Genomic DNA, 17,282 nt, shown 5'->3' with positions numbered 1-17,282 from the left:
CCCCCCCCCCAATTAATAAACCATGGTCAACACCACTGTGTAGCCGATTTACACCACAAATGCCCAGGGCCGTTGGCGGGTAATGTAATCGGCGTATGCCCGGACACCGTGTAACACGGGTGACACCACCAACCCCTCGGAACTCATCTCTGTTCGGTAGAATAAAACTGGTCCTAAATGGACTAATGAAGCATACTGGAGGAATGTCACTTTTTGTTTAGTGTGATAGCTCAATATCTCTCACTCTTGGTTCAGCATGGCTAACAGACTAGCTGCTGTGTGACACACTCATTCACTCACTGGCTGGTTTTACAGATGACTAAGCTGCTGGGCTACAGCCTCACTGACCCAGAGATGGGCAATATATCGATATATCAATATCGTGATATGAGACTAGATATCGTCTTAGATTTTGGATATAACATTGTAATATGACATATTTTTTCCTGATTTTAAAGTCTGCATTACAGTAAAGTAATGTCATTCTGTGAACTTACCAGACTGTTCTCATTGTGTAACTATTTTATGAAAGCACCAATAGTCAACACTACAATATTGTTGCTGTATCGATAATGAGGTATTTGGGCAAAAATATTGTGATATTTGATTTCATCCATGTTGCCCAGCCCTAGTCAGATGTGATACCTTGTTGCAGTTTCTGGTGCAATAAAGGGACATCAGATCAGAGTACCATATGTATACCAACACGCCTCAAATAAGACCAATTATAGATTCATCAGTTTCATAAAGTTCTCAGTTAATGGCCCACTGCTCCAAGTTTGACTGCATCCCAGTAGTGAGCCACCCAACTGAAACATAAGCTCCTGGTCAGTCCACCCTCTCATCTTCTGCTTCTCTCTCACACCCAAACATATACACACTCTTTGTTTCTCTCGTGCCATCCTTATTGTATTCTGTCTTTTCACCCCTCCCTGTTTTTTCATGCACAGGTACGCACACAAATACACACACACACTCTCTTGCGCTTTCTCAGACTCTTGCTTTCTCAGACACACTTTCTATGGCCTGACCAGCTGGCTGTAAAGAATCACTTGTTTATCTCTCGTGCTGTCTGTCAGGGGCTTTTGCTTTGCCGTTGCCTAGTAACTGCAGTAGAAGCTGTGTGTGTGTGTGTGTGTGTGTGTGTGTGTGTGTGTGTGTGTGTGTGTGTGTGTGTGTGTGTGTGTTCATAAACGGCAGCCTGAGGACAGACAAGCGCATGCTGCCTTCGCCGCTCCTCCACCGTCAGAGTGGCTGCCAGCCTTTGTGTCGCTCGCAGTGGCACTACACACACCTTGTACGCCTCTGAGACGCACACATACTGTACACACTCCGGACTTGACACAGTTCTACTGATCTCACTGTTCCTCTGCATCTACCTGGCTGCAATGAAGAAAACCACCTAGTGTGAATAGTTTAAAAAAAAGCATATTAACCAATAAATAACCAGTTTGGATTGCCATAACAACACGCAAGGACGGGTTACAACCAAGTATGATTGATAGCTATTTCTGCTCATAAAGACCTGCCTAGGTTTAAAACATTATATATAGTGAAGAATTGCAGGCACAGATTCCAAGGCAAAGTAGTCATGTTGCTGCTAGATAAATACAGCAACCCCCCCATTTGAGAAGCTGGACTAGATTTGGACTCTTGTTTTTCAAAGGTTTAATATTTCATAATGCAGCCCTCCATTTGGCCAAGCATGGCATTCAAAAGAATGCTATTTAATTTCCAAGGACAGAATAACATGACGATTTCTCACTTTATCTTCTCATGATGGTCTGCTGTGTGTCTCAATACCACTGTCTCCCACAGGGAGCTCCAGCATATGCTGCGCCCTGCTCCTAATACCGATGTCGGTCTAACACCAGGCCTGTTCCGAGAAGCTCGTTGTCTTTCAGCACAACATCTCATCTTGCATCACCCCTCCCCTCCGGATTTGGAGGCAGCAGTATGCATCGCTGTGCAGAGAGATGCTGGGAATATTTCTTCCTCTTTTGGAAAGCTCCACTTTGGGTCCAGCACTCTCAACGATCGTGCCCAGAGGACTGCGGCATGCAAGCATCGTCTGTCATTCCAAAGCGTGAGGATGGAGAATTGGCAAGCTGTGTGTTTGAGGTGCAGTAACCATGCCAGAACCCGCCTGTCCCTACCTCTCCTGAAGCCATGCTACCAGTGGTGAGTGCTGGGGAGGCAGGCATGTCTCTGGGCATGTGTTGACACGCCTGGGCAAGAGTCAAGCTCCTGGTTATGTCCAGCTGCCAGCCGTCGCTGATGTAAGTGGAGAGAGTCAGAAGCTCAGATTTCTGTGAGCCTCAGCACCCTCAGCCCCCTTTTGTTGTCTTAATTTTGACACTGCTGTTCTACACCGTTACGTAACCGGATTAAACCCAGCGCAGCAGTCTGCAGATGGAAAGCAGTGGCCCAGGCTGATGATGGATCAGAGCGTGCTGTCTGCATCACCTCAGATGACTTGGTAGTGTGTCTGTCCGTCTGGGAGGGATGATGTCACAGCACTCCCATTATAAATATTATATTAAACTTATAAATAGTGTATATATCCCTGTCTCTGGACCGGGTGTCCTCACTTCACCTCACTTCACATCACTTCAAGACCTCAATCCTCTCCCCTCCGCGCCACCCACAATCCCCAGCGATGCTTTTGTATTGCTTTTATTTATTTAGCTAGTGAGCTGCTTTAACACTGTGCAAACATTGCAATATAGGCGTGTTGTCACACTCATCCATTTGTTGGTCAGAAAGTGTTTGGGAGGACAGACAAACTGTATTGGACCCTCACTGACTTACTTTCTTTTATTACAGTTTTGCTCAGTTGTTTTAGATGCACTTTGGCCAATTGTGTGAATACTATGTGTCTGTGAGCTCATTCACCGTATAAGAATACACCTTTTATACCCTTTTTGACTCTATAAAGTCGCATCAGGTTGGCTACCAGGTGCCAAACAAACAAAAAGGCGGAAATAGACAAATGTTGGGTTGTACAAGTGTAAAGCGGGGAAACTATGGAGGGACAACAGTGTCATATTGGACCATGCAAGATCATACTGCAGAGCAGTGCATGAAAAGATGCTATTTTACAGTTTGCTGTCAGGTCAGCTTACAGAGGTCGAGATCTGGGCTTCAGATGATGTCCCTTCAGTCATGCATAGGCTGGATTTGTTGTCCATATTTGTATGTGATGTGTGTAACACATCACATACAAAGAATATAACGTGAAAAGGTAGATTTGGAAGTCTGAAATATTTGTTTATCACCACTGAATAAAGTTGAATGAAGTTGTTGTTTGTTACAATATTTTCTTATTATACACCAGTTTGTGATTTCAGAAATCATGAAAAATGTTGAGAAAATATCCATTTGGTATACTGTACCTTTTCAAATGTTCTTTCTTACATGCATAAAAATATATATATATATATATATGTACATTGGTACTGATACCAAAATGTGCATATCCACTTTAGTAGTCCTACTTGTCACATTAAGATACATTTTTTTGGTGATGTAAAAATCTGATATACCGGCCGATATATTTATAAAATATAAATGCCGATACCGATAGTTTATAATATTGGGTGGCAGATATCGCAGTACGTTATACATCCACTATATATTTTAAGTTATACAAAAGAGAGTCTGAAAATATATGCTAAAGAAGTGTGGACAATTTGGATTTGAGAACTGCAGTCCCTGCGTTTTCAAACAAATACAAAAGGATTTTGCCATTCTAAACACTAACGCAGTGGGATGTGGATACACGGGATAAAATTATACGCCGATGATCAAATGATTTGTTGTTGTGTTACAGGCCAGAAGACATGCCTCCACCTCCATGGCGTGTTCCCCTACATCTACGTACCATACGATGGCAACGGCCAACAGCCGGAGCGCTACCTGCGGCAGGTGGCCTTCAGTACCGACAGGGCCCTCAACGTTGCCATGGGAAACCCCGCCTCCAGCGTCCAGCATGTCTTCAAGGTGGTGCTGGTCTCTGGCATGTAAGTGACTCATGATTGAGCCGATGAAGTTGAGTATGCAAACCGCAAAACCCTTTTAAAAAATAAATAAAAATGTGTGAAATCCTTCTAACGAACTCTCCAGGTAGATATGCAGTATGTCAACGAGGTCTTTTTCCTGTCTTTCAGGCCGTTCTATGGCTACCACGCTAAGGAGAAGCACTTTATGAAGATCTACCTGTACAATCCTCAGATGGTCAAAAGGTAAGGTTTCTGGGGATCGATGCACTCAAAGGAGAATGGGGATTTGCACCTGAATGGCTGACTGTGTGCGCATGCTTCCTCCTGCTCACTAACATGGCTTCGTTTCAGTGTGTGTTGTTGTGCATGGAAGCACGCAGGAAGGCAGAATTATTTGCCAGAGCGACCAGTGTTAGTGGTGACAAGGTGAGCGGAGTAGTGCAGCTGAAAGGAGGGGGAGAGAGCGACAGGAAGAGGCTTGAGGAGAGCTATTGATTGATACTGTTGTTGATTTCCTGATTTTTTTTTATCTTAAATGTATCTATTTTAGTTTACTCAATGTATTGTACGTATGCATTCTCACATTATTATCCTTGATATGAGAGAGAGAGAGAGAGAGAGAGAGAGAGAGAGAGAGAGAGAGAGAGAGAGAGAGAGAGAGAGAGAGAGAGAGAGAGAGAGAGAGAGAGAGAGAGAGAGAGAGAGAGAGAGAGAGAGAGAGAGAGAGAGAGAGAGAGAGAGAGAGAGAGAGAGAGAGAGAGAGGTGGCAAGTCTGGATCTCTGCATCCTTCTTCAGCCCCCCCCCCCAACACTCTCTGATCAGTCATCAAAGAGCTGTGGCCTTTAAAGAGGAACACGACTCCAGGCCAGAGCTTAAACGTACACACAGCCAGCTGCTCTTCATCAAGTACTGCAAATGCACGTTGTCTGGGGTTGAGAATGGCTCTGGAAAACAAGTTGTCCCTTTTCAGCATCGATTTAAATAAAAGGATTACCTGTTATATATTAGAAGAGGCACTAGGGATGTTAATACTGAAGCGTTAACCGACTATTTGACCGATGTAACGCTACCAGGTAAACAGTCTAAAACAATATTATTACATTATTTTCAGAAAACAATTGTTTGTATTAAAAATGAATGGGCTATAAAATCTTTGTTTTCTTTTTAAGGTGAGTTTTTTTTAAAAACTTTTGCCTTTAATTGATAGGACCGCTGTAGACAGGAAAGGGGCAGATTTCAAAGGGAAAGCTAATCAGCCTCTAATCTACACCATCCCAGCGGCACCAAAAACAACCTGTAACTGTGTTGGCGAGGAGAAATGACGTAATGTGTGTGAAATGTGTATTTGTCTTTGAATAAGTAAATATGTGCTTTTTTTCTACCCCTATTCTCTTTCATTATGGAATCATCTCTGTTTGTTGTAGGGTCTGTGAGCTGTTACAAAGCGGAGCAGTGATGAACAAAAGTTACCAGCCCCACGAGGGCCACATCCCCTACCTGCTGCAGCTCTTCATAGACTACAATCTGTACGGCATGAACCTGCTGAACTTGGGGGCTGTCAAGTTCCGCAGGGGCCAGCACAAAGGTACGGGACAAGGGAAGGGGATTTAGTTTTTCTAAAATGATCCTCTCCAGCTAATTTGGTTCTTTAAATGCAGTTTGAGGATATATTTGTTACTCCTGGGTGAAGTTATCTTAAAGCGCCCATATTATGCTCCTTTTCCAGTTCATAATTGAATTGAATTGAAATTGAAGTTTCATTTTCCAAAAACACCATATTTTTGATGTACTGCAAATTGCTGCAGATCCTCATTTCACCCTGTGTGTTCAGGTCTTTGTTTTAGCTAAAGAGTTAGACATCTCAATTCTATACTATCTTTGTTGGGAGTCACACACGCGCAGTATCTAGGTAAGATCACATCAGCTAGAGAACTCTTTCTCCACCTTTGGTCAGTCCAGGGCAGGATTAGCTGGGAGACTTCTTCTAAACAAGGGGCACTTGTGGAATACCTGCAGAACAGGGACATGGAAGTAGTTCTTTTGGAGATTATGGTGAACTAGTGTGTGTTGTAGCAGTGTTTTGCCATTGCAACCGAGCTAGCATGCTACGGTTAGCCACCTCGTCTCAGCTAGTGACACAGAAAGCCTTGCAGATTTTGAACAGCTCACCCGGAGACTGAAGGTAGAGGACATTCAGAATCCTGTATCTCACTCAAAAGTTATTGTTTTTTCCAAGTTTGTATGCGTGTGGAAGCGTCTTAGAGACACAAAATAACACCCCAAATCCCAGAAAAAGTTATTTCTTTTCAAAATATGAGCACTTGAAGTACCTTTTTTTTCCCAAAATAAGGGCAAAATGAGTACATAATTGAAACCATAATGCGTTACATGAGGAAGGTGCATTGGGTATCATCTCAGCATGCACTGGGGCAATAAATTCAGTTTTTTTTCAGTAATTTTTTTCGGTCCAATCAGTAAACGGAGGGAGTTGCTGAGAACGAAGACGTTAAGGTCCGATGACCTTCGGCGGGTTCCATAATAGTGGCGGAGAAAGGTTCAGCCCGTTGTGGCAACGCTGCCAAATATCCAGAAGTTAAAGCACGAGCAAGAACAGTCTGAACAAGCTGAGTTTTGTTGGTGGCCATGTTGTTGTGGCCCTCCTCCCAACGGGGCTCAGGAAAAGTTTGATTTTCCAGCTCGCTCCGTTAGTGGTGAAGGAGTTAATGTGAACGCTAGCGATGCTAAGCCAATAGTTGTTGTCGCTCCCCTCTTGTTAGCCTGGTCCTACCAGACAGTATGCAGGAGGGTGGAGCCACGCTACCAGGGTGGCTCTGGGCTCATCCTATAGTTTTAAACTTCAACAGAGTATGCGCCTTCATGGAAGTCAACACTAATCAGTGGAGAATGGAGAGTCTTTCCCCCTCACTTCGGAAATTCCAGCCACGCTCCTGCTTGTAGCTGCTTAGCCATTGTTATATTATTTGAGATTTTAGGGTTTAATTTAGACATAAACCAAATTATAATCACAACAATCTGACATTTGCCCTCACCCCCTACCTCCTTTCTGTTTGGGGAAGAGCTTAGGTTACACATGTGTGCCCCTGTCTGCTGTCTTGTGTGTCTGGTGGACAGTGTGGGCATAGCCGGGTTACTTCCTGCTGGCTGCATCGTTTCCCTGGGCTCAGCAGGGATGGAGAGCAGGCCAGAGAAGGCTGCCGTGCCTTGAGTCACACCAAATCACTCCTGATCTCACCTCGGCCTCAGGATGCCTCTGTTGTCTTTCAAAAGCTCTCTCTGTTTTCATCTCTCATGTTGCCTCCTCACTTCTTTTCATGTTCTTGCTCTTTACCCTCTCTCTTGCATTACTTGCTGTCTCTGTCCGACATCTTGGGTTTTCTGTCTCTTCTTCACTTTCACTGGTTTTACCGAGTTGGTAGCACCGTCTTTTATGATGGTCCATGGTCAATTTGAGCCATTTTGTTCTGACATTGCTGCACATAAAAGAGGCGAAAGTCCATATGAGTGTGTCTTTCTTTCTTTCTTTCTTTCTTTCTTTCTTTCTTTCTTTCTTTCTTTCTTTCTTTCTTTCTTTCTTTCTTCATAATTTTAGCAACTCTGCACCCGGCTTTATAAAAATACAATTTCCATCTCCCCCTGTCGAATCACAAACTGTAATGTTATCTTTGTGGTGGCTGTCTCTCTGTGACCTGTTAGCAAACGGTTGCCTTCATACGTTCAGCAGACACAGAGCAATGATAAGGTTAATTTGTTCATTCGTGTTTCTGACAACCTTACAAATGTGGGACACTATTAACTGTTATTTAACTGGCTTTTGGTCACCACCAACTCCCCTCAGGCAAATATCTGACTCTGAAGCTGCTCAAGGGTCCACCATGTGGACTAGCTAGCCATCCGCTGTGTCAGTCTGTCATCAGTGTCTGTGAGCCAATAAGCATGCAGTATGCTTCTACCAAGATCTAATCATGGTGGTGAGTTGCGTGTCACAGACTTATTTTAGTAGTTTTAAAGCAAAATGAAAAGCAATAAAATGCACTTTGTTGCCGTTAAATACTCCGGGGGTTTTCTGCTTCAGCCTTAAATGATCAATTGATTGATACTTGGTCTGAAATAACTAGTAGCTTATAGTGACCATGTTAGCTTAAGATAGCAAACTCTACATAGCTAGACATTGTACATTAAGGCATCAGGACACTCACTATATGAGTGGTTTCTACTCGTGCTATAGTGATTTAGCATGTTCTGGGACAAATATAAAATAAGCACAGTGTATGTGAACAGGCGACATGTTTGTGAGGAATAACTAAATAATGTCTTTTAAGCACTCAAAAGAATCTCGGGACTGAATTGAAGCCAGATGTGCCGCTATCCAGTCATTGGCATTCATGGCCACAGGAGCTGCTGTTCAGCAAAAGTCAGAGTCTCAGTTAAAGAACCACCGGCGATGCACGGCAGCTGCTGTAGGGAGCTGGGGCGGTGCATCCATGTCCTTCTGCCCTCTGATTCGGTAGGAACTCCTTTATTTTGCTTGTCCTGAGCCAGCAGATTCAGTAACCAGCATTCCCACCAGTTTAAAGAATATGGAGCCACGGCCTGCTCTATGCTACAGCTGAACCACAGTCATTTCATATGTGAACTGACTAGGGCTTAGTGTCGTTGAATGATTTTCGGTACCAATACCGTGACTTTGATACCTGTTCCTAAACAATACTTTTTTTTTAATTACTAATTTTATGAAACAAAAACTAATTACAAAATCGCACATTAAGGCACAAATCTTTTTATGTACTTTTCAGCCTCAACTATGCGAGCCTACCAGAGAGTTTTTCCTGCATGTCATGTTATGTAAGACAGCCAATCTCTGACATTATTAGATCTTGGTGCGTGCGGATTGGCTCACTGACACTGACATTTACTCCTTAGGTATTAAAATTGGGTATTGAATGATGAGGCACTTTTCAATACTTGATACTTTAGAGGCAATTCAGTCGGTGCCTAAAAAGTATAAAATTCTGTAGCTAGCCCTAGCACTGACTCGTGAAAAATGGGGGGGAACAGGGTTTGCTCTTCAGGTAGTCACTGGGCCGTGCCGAGAGTTTCCTCCTCTAATCTGGGTGACCCTGACTCTCACAGGCCCACCTCTACTTCCTCCTGATGGAGACTAAACCCCTGGTTGCCAACTCTGTTTGATCACAGGTCCTCTCATCGTTGCTCTCTCCCAACACTCCCAGTGAGCCCCCAGCCCAGCAGGGCCACCTTCACTTGGGAGGCCAGTAATGATTCAGGACAGGAAATTCCAATGTTCTTTTATTTTTCTTATTTAGAATCCTCATGCTTGACTCCCCTCCGACCAAAGCCTGCTTCCCATGTTTGATCCAACTCTGCACTGATGCAATCAATGGAAAGAAGGGCTCCAGTGCCTCGTACAACAAAGACACTAAAATACCCCAATAATAGGTACACCTGGTTACATTTTCTTCTCGCCTCAAGCTCAGACTTGAAAGCAAAATCCTGATCTAGGATTAAAGTGGAAGACTGGTAAAAGGGACTGGGGCCAGTTTAAGAGGAAAGGAAGCCTTAATGTGTTTTGAAGTCCGTGACAGGTTTCGATCAACAAATCACATTTCGTCACACCTACAGTTTACAAACCAGTTTCCTGGTTCAACTTTGACCTACTATAGTGGCTGCTGGTTTGGGTACATGCGGTTTTTGTTAATAATGATTGTTTATTACCCACATTTCAGGTGCGTTCTTTTGATTTTCCTTTGATAATCAGACAACTGCAAGCTTGTTGTCTGATCGACTGGTTGTGTTTCTTGTCCTGACGGTCTTTACTGATGCCATGTTCACAGATAATCTGCAACACAAGACCTACGTTTAACTAAACTGGAATTATTTTTTGAATTGCCAGCAAACAACATTGAAACAATTATGTAGTAGCTCCTTCATTTCAGAGAAACAAGTTCAAACAGTTCAGCATGAATGTTCATTCTGACCCTGGAAGCAGTAGTTTAACAAAGAAATCTCAACAAAGTCCAACCTTTTCTGCTCTTTTCAAACTCAGCCTCTCAGTTTTGGGAGGACTTTCTTATTCATCCATTGCAGACGTTAAATTAATTACTCATATATTTAAACTCATATTTGCCACAAAAACATACGGGATACACTACCGGTTTGGGGGTCAGTTAGAGATTTCCACTACACTCCATTATAGACACACTACAAGCTCAGATCAGTTGCATTGTTTTTTTTTAACCAGGGCAGCAGTTTTCAAATTACATAATGTGCTTAGATAAACAAAAGAGTTCTCCAATGTTTTCTTGGTTATTTTTATAAAATGATACCAGATTAGTGAACAGAATGAGCCTTTGGAACATTGGAGGAATGGTTGCTGATAATGGGTAATGTAGATATTGCATTAGAGATCATCCCCCCACTCAGATCAGCTGGTATTCTGTCTAAAATGGAGTGGGATGGAAATTTGTAAGTGACCCCAAACTTTTGACCGGTAGTGTATGTTTAATAGTTCCCTATGTGAAAGGCAAACGATTGTGCTTTTTGCTGCCGTACTACAGTCTAGAAAAACGGGTGGTCCCCATGTCTACTATTTGAATCCCATTTCCTGCCTTCTACATACATTTAAAGGGACTGATGTGATACAAAATCCAGGAAAAAATTAAGTTGATTGATAAGTTGAATTCTGCCATGTATAAGAAGATAAGTGTTAGTGTCTCTGTGTGTGTGTGTATATGTTGATATATATATATATATATAATATATATATATTAGATATAGTTTAATTTCTGCTAGTTGCCAAATTGTCACTCAAAACAGCTGGTAACTGTAGTTTTTTTGTCAAACAAACAGAAAGAAGTAGGGCATTTGTTTGGGGCTATTTGACTACTCTTTGCTGCCAAACTGCAGACTGGCGGAATGCTCTTTTCAGAGCTCACAGTACCGTCTACTGTACCGTGTGCCTGTGTGTGCTTTCTAGAAGACGCAGCAGCGGTTCCACACCGGCAAACACCCAGCAGTCGTCCCAGCGTCAGCCCCTGGAAGAGCCCCGGCACCTCCAAGCTTGACGACAGCACCCTGGGGGGCACGTTTGTCCGCTGGGAGGAGGAGACCATACCGTGGTGAGTTCTCTGCTGCATTTGCTCCTACTGTGAGCTGAACACCACTCATTCTGCAATAACAATTCCCTTTTGATAGTTTGCACAATTTCTTTTTGTCAATGGATGTTTTTTTATCCTGTTCTCAGCAATCCCCCTGTCTTGATTGTAAATCTATTGTAAATTAAAAAAAAACTTCAATCAAAAATAATTCACATTTACCTTCCACAGTTATCTCCTCTGAAATGAAAATAATGCTAATCTGAATGACTAAATCTGGCACATTTACATGTTGGACTGTGTGCTCATGTTGATTATGTGCGTTGTTACTATTAAATGATGGGATCAAAACATTAAAGAGATCTTAAACGCTAACTGACAAAAGAAAAGCCATAACTAACTTCATATATCATCCTTCGTATACTCCATCGCCAGATATCAAAAATGAATTTTAACCGGTAGTACGATGTATTTGACTGTCTCTGGAAGCATTTGAATCCCTCTTGTCTTTCTGCGTTCCCTGTGCTGTGTGTCTGCCTGCAGCTCCCTGGTCCTGGATGCGGTAGAGAAGCAGAGCACCTGTGAGCTGGAGGTCGATGCCGTGGCTGTCGACGTCCTCAACCGCCTGGAAATCGAAAGTGAGATCATTTAAGACAGCCTCCCAGCTGCTGCTCCCCTCCAGCAGTCGTTTGCCAGTATTGTAGGCCACTCTGATACAACTGTAGGAATAAGATGCGGGACAGAGGGGTGAAAGCTAGGGCTTAGATGAAGCTAGAGCTAGGCGATATGGAGAAAATCAAATATCACAATATTTTTGACCAAAAACATTGATGTCGATATTGCGCCAAATTTTGATGGCTTGATGTCGCAGTGATGGAATGTCCTGCACACAAAACACATGTAGTTTATAAAAAATGAAAGTACTGTCTCCCAGGCAGGTCCCTTTCATCAGGCTCACTCAACACGCGTTTCATTCAATGTATACGTTCATTCCAGCGATGTCGTTAGGCCTATGTTATGGGGGCTGAAGCTAACCCAAAATGTTCCTAAGCACCCCTAAATGATACTAAGAACAACAACATTTTTAATATTATATAATTAGATTTATCAACAACTGTATCCTCATTCATATAGACCCAACAAATGATATATATCCATCTACAAAAAAATAGCCGAAAGGTCGGAAGTTAGACAGAAGTACAAAGGGTAGTTGTGCTATCAAGATGAAGCACCGCACCGTCTCGGTGCATTGGTGTGAACCGGCAGCTTTCAGAGCGTTGCACACTGGAGAGTTGCAAGTAACTGGAGGATTCATCTCGTCTCGTTGTAACTCTTTGGTCTGAACTCACTATGCACCCTCCGACCACACACGCCGATACACACGCTAACGGTGAAAGGAAGACTGATTACACAAAGTGATACGGAGTAAAATTGTTAGTTGTTTTTAATTACCTGCTTACCTTAAGCTGCGTTTTCTTGAGGTAAAGGAAAGGGGAAAGAACTCAGCAATCTTATCACAAGTCTTTATTATTTGCCAATAATATAGCCTATCTCTAGGAGGCCTGTTCTAAAACAATATCAATCCCCATAGAATGTTGTGGTCACTGAAAACTAAATGCCATAGGGTCCCTGTTAATGCTATTACACCATTGTATCCTTCAATTCATTGAGCAGATGAGATGTATGTTGGATGATATTTCAGCAGAAAGAAAGAGAAGCAGAAGATTGGCAGGGCAGTAGAGTCTGAGGGAGCCGGTGTGATTGAGGTCAGTAGTGGTCTATAGGTCTGAGGATTTTAGTTTTCTTCTAACAATAAGCATTTGTTGGCAGCTCTAGGCACTGTGCATCGCCTAAACTAAATTATTTAATTATATTTATTATATATGCTAGCTGTATTCTATAAATGTGCTGTGGTAAATAATATGTAGTTGTTACCTAAATGTAAGCTAAAGATGAGCACATGCCAACAGATACACAAGGAAAATAAAATGATGTAGAAATCCTACATACAGTACACACACATATATATATATATATATATACGCTAATCATTTATTATTAGGTTATTGTATTTACATAGTAGCCACTTTAAATAGGATCCGTATCAATTTATCTTTCTTTAGCTATAGTATGCTATTACTATACTTTGACATGAGCAGACAGAAGACTCATCAGGAGCAAAGTCTGGTCTAAGTAAATTCCCCCTGCAGCTGTAATGTGTCTAAAAGCAAGCATTACAGTAGCTTTTGTTGAACAGAGAGAAATGGAAGAAGAAGATATGTCTGTCACTTTTTACTTGTTAACCCCTTGGTTTGTTGACTTGTTGTTGACATAAGTGTAGCTCTAATACAGTAACAAAAGACATGAGTGCAAAGATTTTGCAAACGCAAGTTACTAATACCCTGGGGGCTGAGCACCCCCGTCTTTCAATCCTAGTGACGTCCCTGGTTCATTCGGTATATTCAGACTTTCATTTATTTTATATACTCAGGCGTTCATTCAATATATTCAGACTTTCATTCATTTAATATATTCAGGCGTTCATTGAATATATTCAGACTTTCATTCATTTACACCACCTCACCTCCCGTTGACTCTGACTCACTAATCTACACTGGGCAATGCAGCACCTTACAACAGCAGGTGTGGTAAAAACACTACCGCTTTTGTCCAAAGCGGCCGCTAGAATCAACACAAACTGAAAGTTACATATAGCCACATAAGTGGCGTCCAGAAAACATTGTGTCAAATTACGATATCCAATTTTTTTAGAATATCTTGTGTTATATATTGATATGGATATATTGCTGCATGTTTGGCTGAGGTGACAAATAGAACACAGCTGCTCGGAGCACTTCACCCTGACACGCTCCAACCATTAAATCCATTAGCAGCCCTAAACATTGTGGAGCGGACTTAACACACAGGAGAGCAGAGAGAGAGAGGGGGGACTGAACGGAGATGAGGGGAATTCTGGATGGAGGGATATTTCACTGAACTGAACAAAACCCATAACGCAGATGGCATTATCTGACAAAGCCATGCACACCCAGAGCAGATGCAACTATTGCTTCTGTTTGGTTTTGCCTCTATAAGCAGAATGTGTCTGAATACCAGGATTAGGGACTTTGTCTCTGGCCCTTTTTGTTGCAGTTTTTAATATCCAAAGGTTTTATACATCTGGATGTGTTTCATTTTAGACTGTGAGGGAGAAGACAAAGCGCATCCATATACTGAAAACAAAACTACATCGATCTGAAAAGAAGGAGTAGTCCCCATACGTTGATAACAAAGCAAAAAACTTGGCAAGGTTTAAATTGACTGTTTACATTTTTGAAAACAAAATCTTTTTGGCTGTCTTCCCTCTAAATGGGATGCCAAAGATATTTGTTTTCTAGCTTTGGATGGGAAAATCATATTTGTCCACAGCGTTTTAAATCCCTTCAGTTGTGGCCAGTCACAGACCAGCTGTGTAGTGGATTGCTGACACATGGTCTCTTAGTATTAAAGTCACATTTCTCCAGTACTTATGATGTAGATCCGGCTGGACGCAGAGTCATAAACCACAACGAGCATCTGTCCTTAGAGTGAGGAAAGGAAAAGAGAGAGAACTCCAGGACAGGCAGTGCCTGTGTTCTGACTCATACTTTTCCATCTATAGCTCGATAACAATGTTTCAAAACTGTTCTCACTGTTAAAAAATGTAACTACATTATGTATGAGTTGAATTTAACGGTTAAGCCTGACATCGTTTTGATTCGTTATTTTGGCACAGCCATTAAATAAAGACCTGCATAACAGTACTGATGCATTGTTAGCTGACACATTGTGCTGTGATTGTCCTCTTTGTTCAGATCAGATCGGCAGAAACCCGGGCCTGCAGGCCATCTGGGAGGACGAGAAGCAGAGGAGGAGAGAGAAGAACCAGACCTCCCAGGTAGAAACCCCCGAGTCACAAGGTGAGCATATCGACAGTAGAGACTCCGTTCTGATCTTTGTGGCACAAGAGACTAGGACTGTGTATGGGTTAAAGGTCCCATGGCATGAAAATCTCACTTTGAGGTTTGGTTCCCGCAGCCTGCCTATGGTCCCCCAGTGGCTAGAAATGGTGATAGATATTAACCAAGCCCTGGGTATCCTGCTCTGCCTTTGAGAAAATGAAAGCTCGGATGGGCACATTTTGAATCTTGAAGTTTACCTCCCCTTTCTCTGCTTTGCGAGAGAGTTTGGCCCGCCCATGACAGAAAGACATTATGGCTTTCAAACGAGCAAAGTGGCAGTTGGTCAAGGCCGCACCCCCAGCTTCCACCTTGCCTTTTTTTAGCAAACATTGAAAACGGGTCCTACAGACCCAAACACCACACAAGGTTTACGGTGGGAGTGGTCATGCGGTTCCTCTCGTCAGTCCACAAACATACAAAAGACACAGCAACTTTTATCTTCATTTTGTTTACAAAAGCTCCCGCAAAATCCGGCATTTTGTACTGCAACAATCTCAAAAAGGCAGCGAAATCCTGGAGGGGATGGTTAGAACGAGACAGATAAGATCAAGCATTGCAATAATGTTTACAGAATAGGCTACATTCTCACACTGACTGCACAGATTACACAGACGCAGACCGCTGAGATTGACTGACACGCACGCTTTATTAGTCTACATGGGTTTAGTTAATTATCGGAATATCATTTATATAACAACATTTTAGCGTAGACAGGGTGTAGTGCTTCGTACAGTGTTTAAATGAAGACTTCAAGTAGCTAGCAGTACTCACTTTTGCTTTTGATTATGACGATATTCCTGTTTTTCACCTCCAATGTTAATGTTGTTAATCACCACCATCTACTCGTGAAAAAAGATAGCTATCCATACTTGTGTAGGCTTTCATTTTTTGTTTGGTGTAAGGTGACGGATTCTCTATATGATAGATGTAAATATCTCCAAACTCCAAGTCTGGTAGAGACTTTGCCAGCTTCAAAGCAATGAAAACATCAGCTGGTGCTGTGTACGGATCACAAGTTCTGAATATGTTAATCTTTTTTTGATATCTAATATTAACATTTGGTGACATATAGTCTGAAAAGTTGCCATTTTCTTAGCGTTTCTTGCACGCCAGGTATCCATGGTGATCACGTGACTGCAAAGAACTGATTAAGTCCCAATATACTGAATTTGGTTGCAGTTCCACCAGAGTTCCACTGGGGGTGATCGCGGCAGAGAGCAAAATGAATGGGAGTCTACGGACCTAGAGGACTAAATGTGTCTCTTTCTCCTGATTGTCGTTGAGAAATCACTGATTTGATTGTAGTTTTTGCGATTCAACTTGGATTATAGGTCAAAAGTTGAATGGATGAGTACTTAAGTCCTTTGGATTTGTTACAGGTCCCGCTTGATGGCATCCGAAGCGGAGCCAGAATGTCTGAGTAAAATATTTCAGCGTGGTCTTTAAAACATTAGCAGACCTCTTTCTATCACATTTACTGACAGGGAGAGTCTAACCTGTGTTGTCAATGCCTCGAGAGAACAAAGGAAGTGACTCAGTGTGAAAACGGTGTCTTTGGTCGTACGATGTGTATGACGCCGTTGAGATTTTAAAAGGCTTTATATAACAAAACAAAAAACTCTTACACCCAGCAGTTTGTATTTTCTTAGCCTCCCCTTTCGCATGCAACATTCAAATTACCAGACAAAAAATTATATCCTGAGAAAAGTGGATTATGAGGGTATAGCTCCATAGACCCCCCATTTATTCTGCACTTGCCCATGAGCACCCTCATATGGAATACGAGTGGAACTGGAACCAGTTCAGAAGCTGGAAGTATCAAGAGAGTGGAAGTTCTCCCCTTATTAGAAATTATTTGGCAGAACACAGAACAGAACAAAACACAGCGCAGAAGCAGAAAGATATTCAACAAAGCAAGCAACGGGGCATGAAGTGACAAAATTCAATTAGACGGACACAGCTGTTAAGAACAATAAAAGCAGTATTACTCTATGAAGAAACAATAAGTAAAATTCATACATGTTGACTTTACAAACTAACATAATAATATGTCTTATAAATTGTGTTAATGCTGACATGTACAGTGGGTACGGAAAGTATTCAGACCCCTTTAAATTTTTCACTCTTTGTTTCATTGCAGCCATTTTCC

General features: G+C 42.2%; 1 protein-coding gene across 1 annotated transcript in view; it reads left to right on the top strand.

The window, feature by feature from the left end:
- rev3l (REV3 like, DNA directed polymerase zeta catalytic subunit) overlaps positions 1–17,282 on the top strand; it is an 87,791-nt gene that overhangs the window by 29,019 nt on the left and 41,490 nt on the right. The window contains exons 2-7 of the mRNA XM_034901037.1: positions 3,833–4,022; positions 4,170–4,244; positions 5,427–5,587; positions 11,015–11,156; positions 11,676–11,770; positions 14,987–15,091. Of these exons, the coding sequence (XP_034756928.1) occupies positions 3,833–4,022; positions 4,170–4,244; positions 5,427–5,587; positions 11,015–11,156; positions 11,676–11,770; positions 14,987–15,091 (768 nt within the window). The remainder of the gene's footprint in view (positions 1–3,832; positions 4,023–4,169; positions 4,245–5,426; positions 5,588–11,014; positions 11,157–11,675; positions 11,771–14,986; positions 15,092–17,282) is intronic.

The sequence above is a fragment of the Etheostoma cragini genome, chromosome 18 (genome assembly GCF_013103735.1).
Source record: "Etheostoma cragini isolate CJK2018 chromosome 18, CSU_Ecrag_1.0, whole genome shotgun sequence".
Classification (NCBI taxonomy): domain Eukaryota; kingdom Metazoa; phylum Chordata; class Actinopteri; order Perciformes; family Percidae; genus Etheostoma; species Etheostoma cragini.
Note: the sequence above shows the minus strand (reverse complement) of the source record. Positions and strands in the feature narration are given on the sequence as shown.